This window comes from Argopecten irradians, chromosome 16, assembly GCF_041381155.1.
Source record: "Argopecten irradians isolate NY chromosome 16, Ai_NY, whole genome shotgun sequence".
NCBI classification, from domain to species: Eukaryota; Metazoa; Mollusca; class Bivalvia; order Pectinida; family Pectinidae; genus Argopecten; species Argopecten irradians.
Window position 1 is genome coordinate 16,831,038 of NC_091149.1, and position 23,008 is coordinate 16,854,045.

Sequence of the window (23,008 nt, forward strand, 5' to 3'; positions counted from 1 at the left end):
TAACATAATTCAACCGGTGTATAAGACCATGTAGCTATATAGACAATCAATTTTTTTCATCAGTCTGTAACTTTATAGACAGGTTTGACTGTATATATATGGTACTTGTATATATTTTAACCAACCTTTTCTCTACAGATGAAAGTGATGGACAACAAGTTATTCACTATTGAACCTAAGACAGGGAAGTTGGCGCCTGGGGAGTGTAAAACCGTTACCCTTACGTACAAACACACGATGGCGGGCACAGATAGGCTACCAGTACTGCTAAAGCTGGCGCGTGGAAGGGAAATCTTGGTGGGTGCAGTGTATGAGAATTAATGTCTTCCTGTCTTTGCCAAAATCTATATATTTTAATTTTGAAGATGTTGATAGAAGGATACAATTCAGATTAAGTTTAGATAGTTATCCAGTGATAATTCCGTGTAACAATTCTTTTTCCTTATTGATTTGTACCAAGTTGTTTTATTTATTAGACTTAAGGCCCATATAATTACTATCATCCTCAATATCCCAGGGGTTGCTATCACTGTCATAATATACAAGTGTTAAGAAATCATATTTTCAAACTTTCTAAAAATATCTTGATATCAATTTTTTAAATAAATGAAAGAAAAGGATTCAAATTGCAAAAAAGTATTGTCACACTTTTCTTTTCCCATCTTTTTAATTTTTTACTTAAATTTCTTTTTTTTTTGCTTTAAAGACAATTAAGAAAATAATAGGAACATGCAGATATAAAAAAGAAACTGATTGTATGACAACTACATAATGTTGATATTATCTGTTTATTTTGTTTTACAGCTGAACTTTGTCGGTGTGACGGTGGAGCCTGAGAGGAGATACATCCATTTCCCATCCAACAAACACATGTTTACACCTATACCTGTGGGAGAAAAGAACGCTCCAAAACAGGTCAGTTGTAATGTACTTCTATAAAAAAAATGAAAAAGATATTTTTTATATACAATAATATAATAACGTACAATTCATAAATCATTTTTATTATCAATTTAATTTTTATTATTTAAATACTCATTTCTATTGAGGTATATTTTAGTACTGATATTCCAACAAAATAATTTTATATTCCAAGTCAATCAATTTTTTTATTTATTTATTTTAACTTTTAATTTGATGTTCATACTAAATCAAAATTTTAATTTCATATTTTGTTTGGCCATAGTTTTGGATTAAAATTGTGGTGTGAAAAAGATTTTGATTTCATACTAACAGAGTCAGCAGCTGTATTATTGCTGAATACATTTTTATATAATTATATATTTTCCAAATTTAATGTGTTTGTTTACACTTTAATTTCATTTGTAGACATATGATATGTACAATGGAGGAGCTGTTCCTGTCAAATTCCACATTGATCTGGCTCCTTTAGATCTTCTTAAAAAGGTAAGTAACAAAAATGGAAATTTTCTGTTTCATTTGACACAAAGTAAATAATTTTAAAAACATCTTTTGTTCATACATTTTCTAGACAATAATTCTTTAAGAATGGAAAATATCATAATGTATTGATCTTTTCAGAAAAAAAAGAACTGTCAATTACTTTATCCTTATCGTTTTCAATCACATTTAGCAGGATTTTTTTTTAAATTCATGAAATTCTGTAATAAATATATCATTATTTTTGGTAATAATTGTAGAAATGGTAAATTTTATTATATTTTCTAATATATGATTTTGGAGAAATATTAACAAAATTTCAATTTAACAGGAAAACTACGACCAGCCTATCTTTGAATGTCTGAACCCTGTAGGAGAAATACAGCCAGGACGGACATTAGCTGTTGACTGGAGGTTCTCCCCCATCGAAGCCAAAACATACATGGTACGTTAAATGTGATATCGGTAATCGAGGTTTGATAATATATTATTGAAGAAAAAATAAACAACAACAACAAAAAACAATTTCCGGTATGATTCAAATTATTGTTGACTATAAAACGGTTTCAATTTCATCAAAATTTATACATTTGTAATTGAAAAAAAAAAAAAGCGAATGAATTTGGCATTTATAAGGCAAATCCTATTTTAACCATCTCTAAAAGTTTCGCACCAATCCTGTTAATTTCATTGAACATTTTATTTATTTTCAAACGGGATTGTGTGTTTTTGGAAATTTTGAAATTATCTATAAAAACTGATTGTAACTACTCAATGTTGTAGGTTGATGTTCCCATACACGTCCATAATGGTGACACGGCCATTGTGACCTTCACGGGGGTCGGATATGACCGCCGTGTTATGGGAGATACGATGCCCATCTCTGACCAGCAGGACCTGACCGGAGTACCAAGTATACAGAGTGTACCTCTACCTGGACAGGTAAGTGTAGCTAGAGAATTTACCTGGACAGGTAAGTATAGTTAGAGAATTTACCTAGACAGGTAAGTGTAGTTAGAGAATTTACCTGGATAGGTTAGTGTGGTTACAGAATTTACCTGGACAGTTAGAGAATTTACATGAATGGACAGATGTACAGATATTTAATTTACCTTGACAATATATTATGGGTATTGAATTTACCAGTCTGAGAAAAGATAAGTGTAGATACAGAATTTCTAAATTTCTGAATTTAATTTACCAGAATTACTAGATAATTCCAGATACATATAGCATATTGACCTGTACACAGGTATTTGTAGGTTAACTTTAAAGGGTACTTACCTGTATAGGTACATGTATATATGGGAAAGTATGTACATGTACATACCCGGAGAGGTAAGTGTAAATGGAGAATTTACTTGTACAATTAAACCAATAACTCTAGGTAGTGGACTTACTTGTAAATTTTAACAATTCATAAATGCATAAATAAAATGAAATTCTGAGAATATTTTGTATCCATCGGTTTAAAGAACATTATAGCAGTTTCCAGCATCCTTTGTGATTGTCTCTCTTACATCAACCGATCTTTTATTTCCCAGCTGGCGTACCTGTCCCAGGAAAGACTGTCGTTCGGCAACATGCCGCTGTTTAGCAGAGCTAGACAGCTTGTATTTGTCATCAACAAATCCCGCGATAGAGATGTGTCGTTTGAGTGGCATGTCACGGCTCAGGCCGACAGCCAGGTAAGTTAAGGAACCTAGAACAGGAATTTCATAGGTGGAAACTGGTTGTTTCTGAAATATTTCTTAACTCATTCACCCCTGAAGACACATGTAGGCTGTTCTAAATTAAAGACTAGACCAGTCCATTATGGAATGTCAGGGGTGAATGCATTAAATCCTTACCTATTTTCTGTTTGAAAAGAATGGTTGAATGGAATTCTAAATAAATGTATATTGATGCCCCCTGATGAAATGAGAGGACATACAGTGTTATTATGTCTATCCCGTCCTGTTTGGTCATTTTGTGTCCTTCCCACCCCAACTTATCCTTCTTTGAGTTTTATATGAAGGCAAGGAAACTGATGTTCTACAGACATTTTTACTTTATTCAAAAGGTGTAATTCAATATTTTATGCAGTTATACTTCAAACTGACTTCTCCCTCTCGTCTCGCAGTGATAACATTTTTTAGCAGTTGTTTGAAAGTATTCACCATTTAACAATTTGAGTCTCAAAATGATATCAATGGTAAAAATAAGTTGATTTTACTGACATCTTTAATTTTATCCTCAGTACCTGTCTATATCTCCTGTGCGTGGACATCTGGAACCAGGAGAGAGCAAGATGTGTAGAATTGTCTTTGTTGCCTGTAAAGTTCCGTCATTCTACGACCTTGACCTTGTGTGTGAGGTGAGTTAATTTTCTGTAGAATTCTGTCATTCTACGACCTTGACCGTGTGTGTGAGGTGAATTAATTTTCATTTGTGATGTTTTTAAATTTATTAATTACAAACTTGTATATACTTGTGAAAACTTTACTTGAATAATGTCTGATATTAAATGACCTGTGGTATTATGAATGTATTATTAACAGTAGATCATGAACCCTTAGCCTAAATTGTACAAAATTATGAATCCAGATCTATGTATTTCTAAGTTTGTCATTTACTCTTAATGACAAATTCTTTTGAATTACAGGTAACAGATGAGGTGGAGATGAGAGAATTCAATACAAAGCTACAGAAATGGGAGAAAGAACGAGAACGCCAGAAATATGAATTCACCATCACAGAGAATGATTTGGATGCTGATAAACGACTGCCAAACAGCGTAGAAATTACGGTAAATATAGATTTACACGGAGGGAGGGTGAGGGCAACTTAGCACTGCCAACCTCTCTTTGGAAATTAACTCTTACTATCACACTTTCTATCCAACGTGAAGCAATTTTGTTTCAATAATTAGCAAAGCTTAAATTTGCAGCTGTATAAAAATCAATTCTGCCCCATCTCCACTAACCCTTAGTTTCAACTCTCTTTGGATCTCCCTTTATACTATAATAATTGTTGTGACAAAAACTGTTATTGATACTAATTAAGTGATTTCTTCTATATATAATTACAGAAGATATAAGTTATCTAGGATCAAGACGTGTTGACTGACTCTCTTGTTTTCTCCTGTGAAATATATGAAAATTTCAAGTTGTTACCTGATTTATTGTTTATTTTTGACAGGAGCGACCAAGCAGTCGACTTCAATCTCTGGAGGACAAGAAGAAGGTGGATAGTGAAGGGGAGCTCACTAAATATAAGGTATATATCAGCATTATATCAACCACTAATTAATTTGTGAATATAATTTAAACATTTAATTAATTATTATAAGTGTTAAAGGTATTAAAAAAACTTAATAACTTTAAATAAGTATGCATTCCACTTTGGAGGCCTATATACCCAGGCTGTTAACTTAGCTTGGAAAACGTCTTACCACAACGAATTTAAGCCTATTGAATAAAATAAGAATGATATGAAATGATGTGTTAGAAATTATCATTTGAGTTTGTACGTTGTGTTGCAGACATTACCACCCATTAAACAGCTGTCTCCAGATGAACAGAAGGCTATAAAGATCAGTAAAGACCAAAAGGAGGCTGAACTTTGGGCCAAACCGATTGCTCCCAACCCATTCCTACTCCATCTGGGATTGACAGCAAGAACACACGATATCCGAGAATTCCAGATTAACTTCCCAGAGGAATACAAAAACTTCTACGTCGATCGGTAAGCTGAAACATTTTAATCATTGTTCCAAAAAAATTAATTATATCAGATTTCATTTTTCTTTTGTGATTTCATTGCAGGCGGGGGTAATTGTTAGAAATAACCAAATTATATCACATTTATTTTTAGCCCACCATCATGCATTAATAATTAAAACCGAATCATCTGTAGATTTTTTACCTATATTTCTACAATATTAATTGTTTCTGTAATTATCTTAATTTTGATATATTTTTTTATGAATTTCCTATCGTTGAATTATTTTCTATACAAATGTTTTATCTGTTTTGATTGGTTAGAATGTTGAGTGAGAAGCTGGCTGGACCAATCAAACAAGAGCAGGAAGAACAAAAGGAGAGTGAGACACTTCCCCAGATCAATTGTACACAGGCCGAGGCAGAACTAGTATCGGGAGTTCTCAGTAACGTCCTCAGGTTTGCAGTCCGAGCTTAACAAAATTCTTTTATTTACACATTATTATAATTACCGTATTCGACCCAATAACCGTCCCTATTCCTATAGGCGCACCTCCCCTTTTTTATGCTTCAATTTCAATTACTTCAAATTAAATGCAGACTGGAAATATGAAAACTGTGGGTGATTCCTTGCTGATTTCTTTTGCAAATTGGCTTACTTTGTAGAATTATTTTATGACAGGCTAGTTCAAATTTGTTTCTATTAAGCGCCCCCAGATTTGCTTCAATTTTTTTAAGCGCCCTGGGTACTTATTGGGTCGAATACGGTAATTGAATACGGTAATTTGTCTTATAAAGTTGGACAGACGGCTTGTGGTACTCAAGGTTCAAGAAATAAGAACATTATTTCATTTATGCATTATTACAATAAATTATCCTTTATCAGTCCCTTCAAGTAACTGGTAGAGTGTGGCATTGCCAGGTACTGACTGCTGGTCAATTGTTTTTCTCTGGATACTCTGGCTTTCCTCCACCATGTAAACCTGATATGTCCCTAAATGACCATAGCTGTTAATAGGATGTTAAACTCATCAAACTAAACAAAAAAATTGGGTAGTCCCCTCCCCTTTTAAGAAAAAAATATAGTATTGATATGATATACAATAAGCAAATGAGGGGACATAGTGTAAAATGCATAATGGAATTAGGTTCAACAATTAATGTAATTTCTATTTTGATTTCCACAGAGGTCTACTGGACGACAATTACTTCCAGGATTCTGTGAAGAAAGTCACCAACGAGGCGATTCCTTACTACAGACAGATCGGAGAGCCACGGGCGTGTGCAGCCCCTGATCTAACAGAGGGTGAACCCCAGAGTGGCCGGTCAAGTGTTGCCTCTGAGTCACGTATGTCTCCAATGTCTTCGGTGGACGTCACCCTAGAACCTAAAACTATGAGTATCCCAGCAACGCCGACAAGTGTGCCTGCTGAGTCAACCAAACAACAGGTCAGTCAAACTATGTAGCATTTCTACGTCACGTTAGCTAAAAGTTGTAAGCAAGCATTGTCTAAGAATGAGTAACTGACATAAAAAGTGTGTGTTTGGGTCACTAGGAGAATGAGTAACTGACATAAAAAGTGTGTGTTTGGGTCACTAGGAGAATGAGTAACTGACATAAAAAGTGTGTGTTTGGGTCACTAGGAGAATGGTGGGGCACAAAGAACTTTCCCTTAGCTATACATGACAATGTGAAAAATTTGTCTTCTAGATGAGATTTGAAATGTTTTTCTTAGTCTAACCTTTCCTAAAGTTTACTTGACAATCAAACCATGGAGGCCTAATTCTGTCTTTACATATTAAAGGTATCGATAATGACGTCATTATTTGTGTGCTAAACTTGCATCATTTTATCTGAAAAAATGATGTTACAATCAAAATCATGCGACGTCGCAATACCTTCCTCCAAGGGCAGATAACTCTGAAATATATGGAAAAACTGAATACCAGCCATATGATTATGGATAGATTAGAAAATTAAAAAGTTTTTTTTTTCACATTTGTTGTGAAATAAATGCAATGTTGAATTCAGATAAATGAAAAGAAAAGAATGTGGAGCCTTTTTTCCATGCAGACATTCAAACAAGTGTATTCTTGGTGATTAAATTATACCCACTCCAAATTGTATGCATGTTCTTTTATGAATAACAAAAAACTGAACATATATCACACTTCTCTTGATATGTCAAAAATAAAAATATGCACAAGTGACCAATGTGCATTATTTTCTGTTGTACCCTAATTTCATTGACTGTCCTTTTAATTTTACAGCGAGCTCCCTCGTCTAAATCAGGAAAGAAACTTAGAATGGCATCAAAACAACACACCAATGAGGAAATAGAGAAAATTAGCAAAGAAGAGGGACTACTCAAACAGAAACAAACCTTTAAAAAGTGAGAATTTAATTTATTTTCCTAAACAAAAGCATTTAATTTAGCTAAAACTATATTGATCATAGTTTAAACATGTGATATAACCAGTTATTTTCATGAATTTAATTTCTCACTATTTTTACTTACTACAGTTAATGTAAAATAATAGAGAAAATTAACATTTATGTGGTTTATTGAAATTTACTATCTCGCTATTAGGACATACATATAATATCAACTAATGCTCAATATTTCACTAATCAAATTTTGCTGATAATACCGATTTAATATCATGCGAAATCACGAAAATATCTTCATTGAAAAATAACTGGCTGTACATTAATTAGTATTTTTAACTATTTGTGTTCAATGTTTTTAATCTTTTCAGTCATAAAGAGATTAAACCCCTTTGACACCTGTAAAATTTGTATTCAATGTACCGGTATTTCTAAAATTTGATGGTTTGATTTATTTTATTTTGTTTTTTGTTTTCAGAACTCCAGAATTTGGCAATATCGCAGAGTCAATCATAGAAAATTCTCTGCTAAATATTATGTCTGAAGCACTGATGGAAGAATTCAATATTACTGCACGACCAAGATTTATCGCTCTTCCAAAGCGGACAGCGTCAGCCCAGAGCAAAGCCACAAAATAAGGCACTCGGAACTCTTTAAATGGATGTATAATAAAAATTGATGAAGTAAAATTTACTGACAGCAAAAATTCTGACGCCGATTTGAAGTTTTTGTGTACTTTGCCATGATTAATAACTTCTGTTAATCAGAACAATGCAGTGTTATTTCATTGGGCGAACAGACTTCAATGATCAAGTATCAATGTTTTTGCTTCTGAGAGGATCTGATACTGCTGTCGATCAACTTCAAAAGTATATATATGATTCAATGTCTTTGTATACTTGTCAATTACCGGTACAAAACAGCAGATGTACTCTCGACTAGACAATTTCTCCTAGTTGATAAATTATTTAAGATTTTGGAGAATATATCCAGAAGTTTTCTGTATAATTTGTTGATTTATAAAATTTGTAAAGAAGAAGTTTGAGCATTATTATGATAATCAATACAAAGAAAAATATGATAGATTAATCGGATGTGTTATTAAACAAATCATTGGCCGTGAATTTCAGTTATTTTCAAGTTCTTCTTAGATGTCTAAATTATGATTGATTTATTTTTTGTTAAAAGAACATTAAGTGACAGCTTGCTATATATTATAGGTTATACAGCCGATGCAAGATTTTACTTATTATTATTATTTTATGAAGATTGTTTTCCGTCCAGATTTTGATTGCTATATGTGACATCTCTCTGTATTGTTGATGTAGTTGTATATAAAATGTAAATATATCTATTTGTTAATTATTAAAACTTGATTTTTCCACTGTACACATTTAAACGTCGCCTTTTTATGAAATACTTTTAGCAAATGTCTCAAAAACATATTTCAAAAACAAATTTACTGCTAATCTAAAAGCTAATTTAAATTTCCTATGGATAATCTCCCCAGCCTCCATCTCCCTCAACCAACTATTCTTCAGTAAATGCTGGATGAGAGACATTCTGTGAGAGTCTGAGGATAAGAGGATGTATACATAGAAAGAAGATTGCCCTCGCAAACCTGTGCGAAAAGTTTAAATTGCAAAAAAAACCTGACTTGCACAAAAGCTAATTGATTCTGTACCAGTTTCATAATATATGCCAAAACATGTTTACATTGTGTAATAGTATGCATATAGAAAGCTTATGAACATTGTAAGGAAAAGCGGGACTACAAAGTGATACAATTTTTTAATTTATATCATGTAGTATTAAAAGTAGTGCAGATAGCATATTTCAGAAGAAAAAAATATCTGCACTTTTGTAATGGTTCATATTAGTATTAAGATAAAATCTGACGAAAGTAATATTGGATTTTTCAAATTATGCAAATATGGTGTAAATCCTCTCTGTAGTTTTGGTTGTGTTTTTCCGGTTTAAGATATATTCTCAATTTTGCCGTTGCTGTTGAACTCAATAGATATATATGCTGTCTGTGATATAATTGTTGTAATGATAATACAATGTATATATTTGTATCAAACATCAAGTGCTCTTGGCTAAATGTTTGTTATGTGTAAATAAGAAATAGTACATTGTATGCGTTCAAACATTGCCTACTAAAGAAACCTTCCAACATCCAAGTTCCTACATATCTCTGGGACTTGTTGCACTTTTGAAAAATAAAATATATTTGTATTATCCGAGATTTTTTTTCTCAGAAATACTTATAATATTTAAGGTATAGATTTGAAAGTTAACTTTTCTATTGAATAAATGTATATTATATCACAAATTAACCAGATGATTTTTTTTGCAATTTTGTGAGGCATTAATTAAAAAAAAAAGATTTGCGTATGAATTAAAAACTTTGATTCATGAAGTATGAATTAAAATTATTATCCTTCGGTAAATTCTATAACTCTAAACTGTGCTATATGGTAATACCGTTCATCAAAGGAGTTTTACTGAATCACCTAGTCATTAAATATATTTCGAATAAAATCACTTTTGCAAACTTAACATTTAGTTAAGATATCAAGTAAAATTATTTTATCAGACAATATTTCTGTTATTATAACACATTAAACTGTTTATAATACAAACACTTGCGTCCTCTGTCTAAACAGTCCTGATCATGATTTTTCTTGACTGACAGATCCATTCTACTTTAAAGTAGTTATTTACTAAAGCCGTTCCCTGATATTTCAGTCCGGATTGCAAATTGTCCAGATAATTGAATTGGCGTCTGAATTATCGCCAATCCACTGTATCTATTCATGGGTCGATTAATATTTTACAAGTACCTATACAAGTATAAATTCATAGAAAGAAATTAACGTATAAAGGATATAATTATGAATTCGATATCTTAAACTTTCTAGAAAACTATTTTTATACATGGCTGTTGTTGAAATGTTCCGTCCACAAAATGTTGATAGCAAATACATTTTTCTTAATATTTGTTTACAATGTATTGAATTGCAGTATTTTTGACAAGTATGAAATACTTATGTTGTGATGAAACTGAAGATTATATGTAAAACTGAAGATTACATATGTGTATATATATGTAAGTATTTGTACGAGATATGAAGAAATAAAAGCACTCCAAAACATAAAAAAAAACGTTTTTACAGTAAATTCTATACCTGCCTCTGCCATGGAGGGATTGAACTCTGAACCTGTGGATTATTATTTTGACGCTCAACCGATCGTTCTCTCTTGCCGAGCGGTAAATTTTGGCAAAATATGTGAAAAATTGTACATTTAAGTTTTGCAAGTTCACTGGATTCAGTACATATTTCTGTCACCAAATAGCCATGCCATGTCATGTTGTTGACGGATCGGTGCAGCACACACAACAAGGGCTCATGGGAATCCCATATATCAAATTTGAGAAACTTTTTGAGAAATAGCGGTAACAAACTTCAATTACCAAAATCCAAGAAAGCGGCCTGTCAGCAATCATGTTGACCGCTCGTCTATTTCCATATTATATTAGTTATCATACTCTGAATCTTAACTCAGTAAATAATATAATTAGTGGATCCGTTAACGAAGCCGCTTATAATATTCCCCACATCAGTAAAAAGGGGTACACTTCTATTCTAGTTTTAGTGAATAAATCTTCCCTGTGCAACAAAGCGTCTCGTTTCAAGCGAAACCAAGTAAATAACCGGCAATTTGCCTACTTTCGTTTTGAACGTCAATTATAAGAAATGGTTGCAAAATTAATGTAATACTTAGTATCTTACAATACAAGGTTTATTTTGGTGCTCAACACGAAAACCGAGATGACTCGCCATTCCTAATTATAAGTCTCGTTTCAAAATAAACCTTGTATAGTAAGATACATATTGTCAAGGATTTATAAGTGAGATTCATATACGTCCTTGATATTGTGTACATTCGATATATTTTTTGTAACCAAGGAAGTAAAAAGATAAACAGTAATGGCGTCCACCGAAGAGTTTCACGTAACCAGTTCAACCTTATAGATTTATCTTAACTGAAAAGGTAAGCAATCGTAGCGGAGCACGTAGTAAGCGGAGTATCAAACAGCTGATTTTAATCAGATTGAAAGGTAAGATGACATTTGTTTACACATCCCTGCAAGCTATGTAATTAATTATGGTCACTCAAGGGAAATGTGTTTTTTCGTTAAATATGACTCATAAGCCTATGAGACTCGCCCTACGTGGTATACAGGTCAATCGCAACCAAAAGCCTAACACTGAAATTCAAGTTCAAATTCAATGAGTTAACTTTATTCGGCCAATCTATTTGTATTGGGTTGTTAGGGACTGGGGAGTAATTGGTTTTCATTAAAATTAACTTGTTTAGTAGAATATGCACAAATACATTTTTGTTTTCAAAGTTATTTGTTATACTCTGCCTGTACGTACAGTACTAGTACATGACATTGGTTTTGGACAAACGTCGTGCATAAACGGAAAAGCTTCGCTGCATGTGAAATATTCAGTCTCTGGTTTGCTGTTAGTTTTCATGGCAGAAAACTGTTGTACTTTGTGACCAGTTAGATTTAGTGGGTGATACATTCGATGATACATACATTAATTGTATGTGATGATTTACGGTTAGAGTTACCTCCCTTGGATCACGTTTGGTTAACGTTGGTGATCATGAGATACTATATTGCATTTTGATTTGAGTTTAATTATAGTGATGATTAATTTGCCAAAATAGTAAAATGTAATTTTTGTATAGCATATTGAAGAAGAAATTAAAGCCACAAGTTACTATATGGCCCAAATGAGATATACCACTGGCAAGGGAACATTAATCTTTACGTTTTAAGAACCACACAGCTATATATACTTTAATCTGGATGGATTGGACTTGATCTCAAGTCCGAGCTAGAGGTTCTGGATGACTGCTCAAAGTGCAGAAATCTCGTTATATTTAAAAGTATATATTTTAACTTAACATATTGGGATTTTGTAGCAGATTAATCCATATCTTTTTATTTAAATGACAATAAGGAGAAAACGAGATCTTTTCTAAAAAAAGAAAAGTGCTCCATTGGCACTGATTCAGGAGGGTAGTACAAAAATGCATGTGTATCATAAATAACACAACATGGAAAAATCATCTTGAAATATTACCAAAATACATATCAAAATTTGTTAATAAAAAAAAATCTTCTGTTTCTGATTCAGTATTTGGGAATGTTAATAATTGATTAAAACTTAGAAAAGATTATAAACTAGCTACAAGTATGGTTACATGTAGCTTATAATGCCTGTTTTTAGTTTTATCAAACTTTATTGTATAAAATTTGCATTTGTACCTAATAATTTTACAGTATGGTGACTCTGGTTGCCTGTTTAGCAGGGTTATTAGCTGTTGCCGTAACAGGCTTCCAAATGACTATCTAGCTTAGTGGTATATATTGCATGTATATAATATATATATATATATTCAGTATTGAGTTAAGCAAACCTTCCAAACTACGCTAAAAAATTCTTAAATAAGTAAAACAGGTGTTTACTATAGGAAACTAATGGTTACTAGAGCTAAATTTCCATTCAACCACTTTAGTAATGATTAAGTGGTGAAGGAAGCTGGAGTACATACAGAAAACCATGGACCTACACGGTAATGGGCAGCTTTCTTACACGGACCTATAGAATCAACCACAAAGTGACTGCAGACCTAAAAGTGAAAGGAACTCTTGTTTGGGATGAACATCTTGAGTTTTTAATTGACTGTGATAATGGCCATCACTAATTAAACTAACCAGAAATTATGGAAAGTTCAAAATTGTAGAAGGTGGAAAAATTATAAACACAGATGAAAGACATCTTCATTTTCATTGAAAAAGAACAAGATACAATAAAAACACAACACCAGATTATAAAAAAGAAAAACAACTTTTTTATTGTTTTAAAACCATGGATAGTAAAAACATAAAAAAAATATTAAAAAGTACATAATATGTATATAAAATGTAACATAAAATGATTTTAATTTGCTCCAATACCTTGGTAATTCAATAATAAAAATTTAATGGACTAGACACAATATGACTAGATAACAAAAACAAGAGATCTCGGAGGGATCTTGACGCTCACCATTGAATGATCTTTGTTTTTCATTTTTTTTGTTAACAGGCCAAAATCCAAGCTGTCTGTCTGCCATCTTTAGACCAGATATGTATAAAAATGAATATGTACAACTATGAACCATGATATTTAAGCTTTTGGAAAATTCCAATAGCATACCCCAATGGTCAAATTCCAAGATGGCTGCCTGTTTGGCCATCTTGAACCCACATCAATTTTGAGAGGGATCCCTTGTGTACTTTCTGAAAAATAACAATATTAAGATTTGTTTTACAGACAGACGAATGGACAGACAACTGCATGACCACAGACGAAAGGCAATTTGAATAGCCCAACATCATCAGAAGATGGGCTAAAAATCCAAAACAACATTTCACAACACTAAGATATTTATAATTTAACTTTCAAATGAATTGCAATGTTTTCTGACAGTATTGTACTAGGTCTCTTGAAAATACACCAAATAATGTCCAAATATTTCATCCACTCATTTCCTTGTAGCATATATATCACTCTTACAAGTAATTAAGGCACTTTAACAATTGTTCTAAGAACAGTCTTTCATAGAGGAATTCTTGAAAAGTAAAGCTAGAAAAATCAGAACACACGTATTGAATAAAAGTCAAAATATTAAGTCAAGCTGTAGCTATTCTCAAGATTAAGAAACAGACCTTTCTTTTACTTGTTTTTTTTTTTTGTTCAGCTACAAGACAAGTTATTTTCTTTCCCTGCCTTCACTACCTATGGATTTCATTATTTGCTTTCTCTCTCCTAAAGGACTCCCAGTTCTAGCAACCTATTTTCTGCTTCAGCATGATCTGTCGAAGAGCAGTGATTTCCTTTGTGGCTTTTGATCCACGAAAGTATTTGCTTTTTGTGATTTCATCATTTGCTTTTTCCAGTCCTTGTTGAGTGAAAAAGGAAATGGCTCCATGTTTCTGCATAAGTTCTGCAGTGTGATATCTCAGGATATGAATGTATGTGGCTATATCTTTGCCTTTGGGTTACACTGTGACATATGTCTCACACCACTGATTCACAAGTTTCTGGAAATGCTCTGGATTGGGACTGTCAGACTTCAACATATCATTGATCTTTCCAAACAGATCCCATAAACCTTGAATGCTGTGTGACCTTTCTGACGAAAGTCCAAGATCCTCTATATTTAACTTTTTAAAAAGAATTTCTTTCTCAGGACCTTGTAAGTCAGTGTACTGAAGTTCTGACTGCTTGTTTACAAAGAATTCAAATTTGATACCTATCTGTTGTAGTATATTTTCAAACACCTTAATATGTTTAAGATTTTTTTTGTCAAAACCAGACTTTACAGAACATTTGTGTACATTGTCCATAGTTTGAAGTTCTGACAGGAGAAGCGACAGAAGTTTGTCAGTCACTCTGAGAAACATGTGAAGTACATCAATAACTACATCTTGTAGAGTAATGTCGGGAAAAGTGGTTCGTTCAACATAGAGTAGTACAGGGTTTTGTCTTTCTTGTGTGGTTTAAGTTGTTTGAAATTTGGATGGGTAACCCTGGCTCCCTTTTCAGGATTACTCATAGACCAATTGACGCTGATATTGCCTCTTTCTTTTCTGCTACATCTACAGTAAATGCAGTTGAACTCAGCCTGAATAGACGAAATCCCATTAGCCATTAGTAAAAATTTGTAATCTCCACCCAAATATATCCGAATGGTATACACTCTACTGCCAATCTGTATATCTGAATTTTGCAACTCATGGACCTCATTCCTCAGATCAGACAAAGCTATCTTAATTTCTTCATACCTTTCTAGTGTTTTCACAATGACTAGAGGATAATTACCACTTGCAGACTTACATTTTAATTCATTTAACAAGGTAAATGTAAAATTTACAAAGTTTTGGTGCTTTCCAACCCTTGTCCCATCTCCTGAAAGTTTTATTTTCAGAACAGGATCTAATATTTCTGGAGATATTTGACTTACAACATCAACTAATTTCTTCTGAAGGGATTGCTGAACACCTAAAGCATCAAGAGTGTCTGATATTTCATACTTTGAGTTTAGCATAGAAATGTACTGTGAAAGCGTGTAACTACGTGGCAGACTTTTGTAAAGCATGCTGATCTCATGATAAGCTTTTCGGGATATATTGAAAGCATCTACAATATAGATAAGCATGTTGAGTTTTTCATTTTCTTCATCTGAAATCTCAGGAGAGATATTTTTCTTTTTTTCTGTCAAAGAAATTAATTCACTGTCTCCATTTTGTCTCTCTACATTAACAGAAACTGCCTTACAATGAAAGCTTTCAAGAAAAGAAAGTGATTTTCTGCATTGTTCTGCTTCAAGTTTCTTAACCTTTGACCGGTGTGATGGGGTATAATCACAAAGTGGTCTTTTTCTTTTAAATGAGTGATTTTTGCTCAAATCATGAAGTTTGTTTTCACTATCTTTCAGCTTTTTTTTTCATTTTCAGTCAAAAGTTTTTTCATGTCATCATTTTCTCTACAAAGAACAGCCACTGATTTATCTAGCTTTCCAGTCTTTTTTGTCTAGTTCAGCTTTTTCTGATCGCATTTGTTCTATCTTGGCTATCATGTAATGCCTGTCTACACCTACTTCCCAATTGTTAAACTGTTGTGAAATTTTGTCTTAAACTGTTTAAGCTGTCGCCCTCCCTTCCTTTGAGCCTGGATGTAATCACGCCGTATCCTTTCTAAAACAGATTTGAGGCTAAGAAGATTAAGGTTATTGGAGACAAAATGGAGACAAAGCTTATCTTCTAACTTTTGTTTAAATTCATCAATTACTGCAGAAAGAGACTTCTCCCAAAAATGTTCCTTGAGAATAGACAAGAGCAACTGCTTTGAAATATGCATTTTCGAATGTCAAACTGTTTAACTCTACCAACAGTATAGAAATAAAGATTTACATCTACAAAATGTCATTGTTCAACAAACGGGTAAACATGCTCCTATTGCCGTTGCAGACAACAAATGAAAACACAAGGTTGGTACCTCTGTCCTGTGTGATCGGTTCAACATGATCAGGAAAAAGTAAATATTCCTGAAGGGGTTTCCTGAATCCAAGATAAAACCTCACTGTGTTGGTCTTTGCGAAGAAGTTATCCCCCTGTTTGTTTATTACTCGATAATCCCATGCCGTACCCAAAACTCTTTCTAAGCACTGCCTTTGGTTGATGCAATATATTGTTTTTGTTTGTTTAAAGATGGTGCCAGCCGAGACAATTTTTGAAAAATCTTCTTCTCCGGCAGGAATTCTTATTACTCTGTAACTGTCTCTGCGACTTGCTCCATACAACTGTTCTTTTATCTGAATCTGAAATTGAAAAGACATATATTTAATGAATGAATATCAACAGCTATTATAGCTGTGAAATGTCAAACTTCCATATACTTTTTTCACCAATGTACATTGTACATCTAAAATTGATCTAAATTTGGATTTCAAACCAAGTTCAAGTATGGTGTATCTCTTATCTAGCAATCAGTGATATAACAGCCACATCTTGGAAATCTTCAGCTGAACAGGAGGTTGGGAAGGAGGGGAGAGGGGGAAAAAGTGAAAGTGTGCAAAAAGACACCCTATTGACTAGGTGTGCAATGTTTTGGGTTGAGAAAAAACTAAAGTAGTATCCTTCTAAGATAACAGGTTTAATTGTTGGTTTTGCATTTCCACATAAAAGTTTCTATTCTAACATGTAAAAAACAGTACAAATAATCTATGATTTGCATAATTGGATCACAGGACAACACCGGCAAAAATTGCATAGGTCCGACAGATGTCACTTTGTAGCTGCTCCTATATAAGGGCCCAGTTTCATAAACATTCCTTAACTTTAAGGAATTCCTTAACTCCATTGCATTTTAAGCATTACAGAATTTAAGAAAAGTTAAAGAGCCTTCCTTAACTTCTGTAATACTTTCCTATGGAGAATTTTAAGCTAAGGAATTCCTTTAAGTTAAGGAATATTCCTGAAACAGGGCCCTGTGCCCAGTTTCATACCATATTCCTTACCTTTAAAGAATTTCTTACCGTTAACTTAAAATTCTCCATAGGAAAGCATTACAGAAGTTAAGGAAAAATCTTAAGTTATAACGAGCGCTTCCTTAAAATCCGTAATGCTTTCCAAAGGAGAATTTTAAGTTAAGGGATTCCTTAAATTTAAGGAATGTTCAAGAAACTGGGCCCTTCTAAATCAGCTACTAATCCTTTAAATCTACTGATCAGCAAAAAAAATACATACAAATTTGAAATCTGACAAAGAGTCAGTACAAAAAAACTATATGCCCTTTAGCTCACAATGTGTAGCAAGGGGATAAAAGTTTGAGAAAATTCACCTTTAACTGTGATATCACAGCACTTGATTGAGAGAGGGTCCGGGTAATTTCTTCTTTAAGCCGCCATTCGTCATGTTTATGTGACCAACCTGAAATATTAAAGTCAGTGTCTTTTATGTAAGTTATGAATAGAGACTGCCTTCTTAACTCAAACTGTAAATTAAAACACAAAAAAATCCTTATGTACTTTTTGTGTTATATTTCATGGGATGAACAGGGTTTACAAGTAGCTGATCTATAAGTGACCCGTAACCAGTTTTTAGCTGGTTTACATGTGATCATTTTTAAACAGTCACTTTTAAACCAGTTAAAGGTAACTCCTGAGTACAGTTCAGGGTGTCACGACATACACAATTTCAGAAGTTTCAAGACACTTTTATGACAAATATGCATCTTGCACAACATTCACATATTGTTCATAGACAATAATGAGAATTTGAAGATGAATGTATTAATTTCAAGATGGAATTAAAACATTCAACTTCAAATTCTTCCATTCTGCTCTATATTTTCAACTCTTAAAGATGCTCCACCGCCGACAGAGCAAAAATGATATTCATCACTTGAACATAATGGGTATTTTAATAGTGTAAATATAGGTATGTCTAAATTTAACAGAAAAAGTAATATAAAATAATGTATTTTTGCATTTTTGGTGCATGCGCAATCAGTACTTCATTCCATATAGGACATATAGTGCCGCGGACTTTTTTTCGGGATGCAATTAATTATTTATTTTGTAATTTTAACTTTGAAGTAAAATTAGAAGCTCAAACTTTTCAAAAGGTTTTATAATGGTGTAAAGTAAGTAACTTTTGTTACTGAAGAAAAACTACATTAATCGCCTGCTCCTGTTTTTGATAGTGAAAAATATACCATTTGTCAGCGTGTGGAGCATCTTTAAATTATTTTTGCAGTGAATGTATTAATTCCAACAGCCACATCTTTCTCAGTTTACCAAAAAAATGAAAAAAAAAAATCTCCTCTGAAGAATTTCTTGTAATTTCCTTATTTAGCACTTTTTTTCGAATTTAAGATATCAAAAAAAAAACGTACTCATAGACCACTACACTGATATATAATCTCTTAGAAAATAGTTTTGGTATATTCCTGTAAATCCAATGAATATAATTCACGTATTCACAAACTCAACACATAACCTCATCAATAACATTTTCTTGTAATATCCTAATTTTTTAGCACTTTTTTTTTTTTAAATTTTTTTTTTATTTTAATTTTTAAAAATATCCATATATTTAGCATTTTATATCTACCCTGGTTTATAAGTGATGAATAATTTGTATAATAGGGTTTTCATTATCACTAAAGGAATTGTGTTCAAAGATTAGAGGTAAGCCTCAAAACAGTTTTCGACTTATCTACTAAATGTAGTTTCCATCAATAATATAATTGCTGGAACATGCCAAGATCAGTGCATGCTGTAGCTTAAATTGCTATTGGACTATATACGATATGAACTGACGAAATTTTCTGACCGAGTAGAAGATGATGACTAGTGATTATGAGCAATAAAACTCTTAAGCAATCAGTCAGCCACCAAATGGTGACGATTATATCACAAATATATATATTTTTTCCTTTCTACAAAGTAATTTTTTTTTAGCTTTACCAATGTAATGAATCCTTTCGGGCTTTGTTCTCCTCTTCTTCAACAATATCTATTGGCCCAAAGTTGTGTTGGCTTGTTTCGGTTGGGTCCTGTAGCTCCTGTTTCTGGGAATATGTGGGTCCTCTGTTCAAGTCACTATTTAAAAAGAAAATATGTGTTTTCAATTTAGTCATTAAAATTGTTTATTGCTTATTTTTTTCCCCCATTTAAATATTAATAAATCCCTTATTTCAGATTATACTGTAAAAAGTTCTAAAACATTTTAGAACTAATCATCTAACCATGATGCCTAAACATCTAAATAACAAGATGATGATAATAATTCAAGGATTTATAAGTGAGAAGGATTTGTCACTGTATCTTTACACTACTGAACACCACCAAGATGCTTATGAACAGGGAATAAAAACCATTTTTCTCAACAAATACTTGTCTTACCGAGTCAATTGAAACACCAATGTAAAGTTAATTAAAATTTCACTACGTTTAGTACTTGTTTTAATGACGGAAGATTTAGAAGAAATGTCTAAAAATTTTCGTTTTTTAAAAAAATACGACAGCTCATGATGATGGACAGCAACCCTTCAGAAAGTAAGACGGTAACTCTCGCACCCCGCAAGCTACATCAAAGGCCGCGCCGGCGGATATTTAAAGGAAAATCAGTCATCACCCAACGTCACAGTCAGTGCACAAACACAAAAATCAGGCACCTTATATATAATTACTTGCCCAAAACCCAGTGTGACTTATCCTTCTCATATACGTCCTGGTAATAATTATTTTGGTAAAAATTAAAAAAGTTCTGGCCAAACTAGATAATCGACAAAACCACCAATATTGGAACAGAGAACCCTCCCAAGGGCTCCCATTAGGTTTTCTAGTTTTAATGTCCTATATAAACAGCCTGGTTTTTGTTGGTTTGTTTAAAACAATTGTGATATATAAACATGTATATGATTTATGAAACACATCAAACCAGTACCTGGCACGGTAGTATCGCCTATTTGCAGTGTGCATGTGTACGTAAAAGTTTTGTTTAGTCCTGAAAAAAAAATATTCAGGGCTCGAAAAAAGTGCCTTAAATTTTGTACACTTAGTTGCTAAAATGCATTTTTACTTATAATTAAATATCCATATTTTAAATTACAGTTTTGTTACATATAAAATCATTTATATCATGTATGATGTTGTGAGGTGAAAAGGTACATAATGGTATATCAACAACATTTTAGTAAGAACTGGGTCCCCATATTTTTTCCAATACAACAATTTTTCAATCATTATGCTTGCTAAATTAAGCAAGTGCATATTTTTTCACTTGCTATTCTGGTATATCTACTTGCAAAAAGCAAGATAAAACAGTCTGAAATTCCGAGGCCCTGAATATTTGTGATATTTTTATCAGATTTCAATCATGACTGGTTCACAAATATAAATAGTTACACTCAGACCAGACCATAGCGGACGTCTAAAAACAAGAGTACGATGAATCTCTGTATGCACCAGGAAAGTGTTCGCCCTGTTTAACGTGAACACCTTAAAATTCTATTCTCTAAATTGCATAATTAAATAATTGTTTAATTTTATGACAAAATGTTGTGATATACATTATACAAGGCGAGGAAGAAGTCAACTCACTTTACACGGATAATATAACCCACCTCTTCCTCCAGTAAGGGGTCTGTATTCTTCTCGATGCGGGTTGTCTTCGCCAGCCCATTGCTTTTTTTTATAGCATACATATTAGGAGAGTTCGCGGTTATCAAGGGAGGCCCGTTGCCAAAATAGTAAAATGTAATTTTTGTATAGCATATTGAAGAAGAAATTAAAGCCACCAAGTTACTATATGCAAATGAGATATACCACTGGCAAGGAACATTAATCTTTACGTTTTAAGAACCACACAGCTATATATACTCTGCTCAAATGTACGTTGGCAAATTTGGCAATTTGCTTTGGGATTGAGATCGGTCACTGTACAAAGTACTGGGCCGTTTTCGATTATTAGTCCAGTAAAGATAGGATGTTACCCCAAAATAATTGCAACAGAATATTTTCTGTGTTTTTCATACATATCTGACTTTGTTTTATACAAGAAAAAAAGTCGCCACAAATTAAACTTTGGGAAATTTTTTTTCTTGACCCCTAAAAAATCAGAAAAATAGGGTTATTTGCATAATTTGCGAACTTTGAAGCCAAATATAAACTTACATGGTTATCATGAGATACTAGAAAATCTACTGTATGGCAAGAACGATATAAGGATAGCACAGAATGCCAAAAACATAAGTTGAAATCAACACAGGGTAAAAGTATGACAACAAGAAAATTGCACAATTATGTTCCTGTAATAGCCAAACATGCTTTTGTTGGATTGTTAGGATAAAAAATTGTTATTATCAACAATACCATTGATACTCATTTTGGTGGAATATTTTAAAATAAAACTTGTTGATTAAAGGGTTTAAAAGTAAAACATTTTACTTTCACTACCTGAGATAACATGGATGCCCAAAGTTGGTCTTTATTCAGTAAGTACCGTCTCAAGTGTTTAGATAGTTATTAATTCAGATTCTATGTAGGCTATTCTCACCTAAAAGAGACAACTATATCAAGATATTCACAAATATAAAAGACGTGAGGTCGATCAAATCCTCATTTAGTGCCTATTTGAGTAAACTCCTGAAATTGGTTAAGTCCTTAAGTTGAAATATCGAAAATGTGATTATCTCTTTTGTGAGTTATCAGATTGCAAAATCCTTTGGCAGATATTACCACCATAATGGAGCGTTCTTCATAAAGTGAGATTGAAGTTTCTTTTTGATCAAATATTTGAATAGGTCAGTTTTTTTTTAATTTTTCCATAATGGAACCGGATAGGGGTTACACAATTTTCAATGAGATAAAGGAATAAAATAAGAGCTCAATTTCAATTTTATAGCTGAAAATCATCACAGTTCTGATTTATTTACTGGCAAAATTTTATGTCAAACGAATAAAGCATATTCGAATAATTAAGATTTTTGTATTGCAGATTTATGACATAGTTTTTAGTACTAAATAAGATGTCCATATGTATACCGTTTTTACAACAAATTATCAAAATAACAAGTACAAAATATACAAAAAAGGATATAACATATTTGGAAGCATGTGCTTTTTTATTTTCCGAAATATTAGCTACCCAAATAGATGTTTTGCCAAAAATTTAAGTATAAAAACACTTCAAATTGGCACGATCAGTCAACTTGACAGGTTAATATTTAGTTTTCTTTAGCTAATGTTTTATCGATCATGCATTAATATCAAAGAAAAAATAATCATCTAAGACATAAAACATAAACTAATATTGTTCAGGGTATCATTTTATAAATGTTTGCATTTAAAAAGAGCAAAAATGGTAATGCTAGCT

The 23,008-nt window shown here is 32.6% G+C and overlaps 2 protein-coding genes and 1 long non-coding RNA gene across 4 annotated transcripts in view; 2 read left to right on the forward strand and 1 right to left on the reverse strand.

The window, feature by feature from the left end:
- The window catches only part of LOC138311113 (cilia- and flagella-associated protein 65-like), a 32,777-nt gene extending 22,391 nt beyond the window's left edge, over positions 1-10,386 (forward strand). For both annotated transcript variants that reach the window (XM_069252556.1, XM_069252557.1), the window contains 14 exons: positions 139-297; positions 805-915; positions 1,330-1,407; positions 1,733-1,846; positions 2,185-2,343; positions 2,946-3,089; positions 3,641-3,757; positions 4,046-4,189; positions 4,582-4,659; positions 4,925-5,127; positions 5,427-5,561; positions 6,290-6,551; positions 7,374-7,495; positions 7,970-10,386. In XM_069252556.1, coding sequence (XP_069108657.1) covers positions 139-297; positions 805-915; positions 1,330-1,407; positions 1,733-1,846; positions 2,185-2,343; positions 2,946-3,089; positions 3,641-3,757; positions 4,046-4,189; positions 4,582-4,659; positions 4,925-5,127; positions 5,427-5,561; positions 6,290-6,551; positions 7,374-7,495; positions 7,970-8,129 — 1,986 coding nt within the window. In that variant the 3' untranslated portion in view covers positions 8,130-10,386. The remainder of the gene's footprint in view (positions 1-138; positions 298-804; positions 916-1,329; positions 1,408-1,732; positions 1,847-2,184; positions 2,344-2,945; positions 3,090-3,640; positions 3,758-4,045; positions 4,190-4,581; positions 4,660-4,924; positions 5,128-5,426; positions 5,562-6,289; positions 6,552-7,373; positions 7,496-7,969) is intronic.
- Positions 10,387-11,394: 1,008 nt separating this feature from the next.
- LOC138310431 (uncharacterized protein CXorf38-like) overlaps positions 11,395-23,008 on the forward strand; it is a 29,727-nt gene continuing 18,113 nt past the window's right edge. The window contains exon 1 of the mRNA XM_069251649.1: positions 11,395-11,550. The gene's annotated coding sequence lies outside the window, so the exon portion shown is untranslated. The remainder of the gene's footprint in view (positions 11,551-23,008) is intronic.
- LOC138310582 (uncharacterized) lies at positions 15,827-18,073 on the reverse strand. Its single transcript, XR_011206456.1, has 2 exons — positions 17,967-18,073; positions 15,827-16,944 (listed from the first exon to the last, which is right to left on the reverse strand). It is a non-coding gene; the product is annotated as an uncharacterized lncRNA (long non-coding RNA).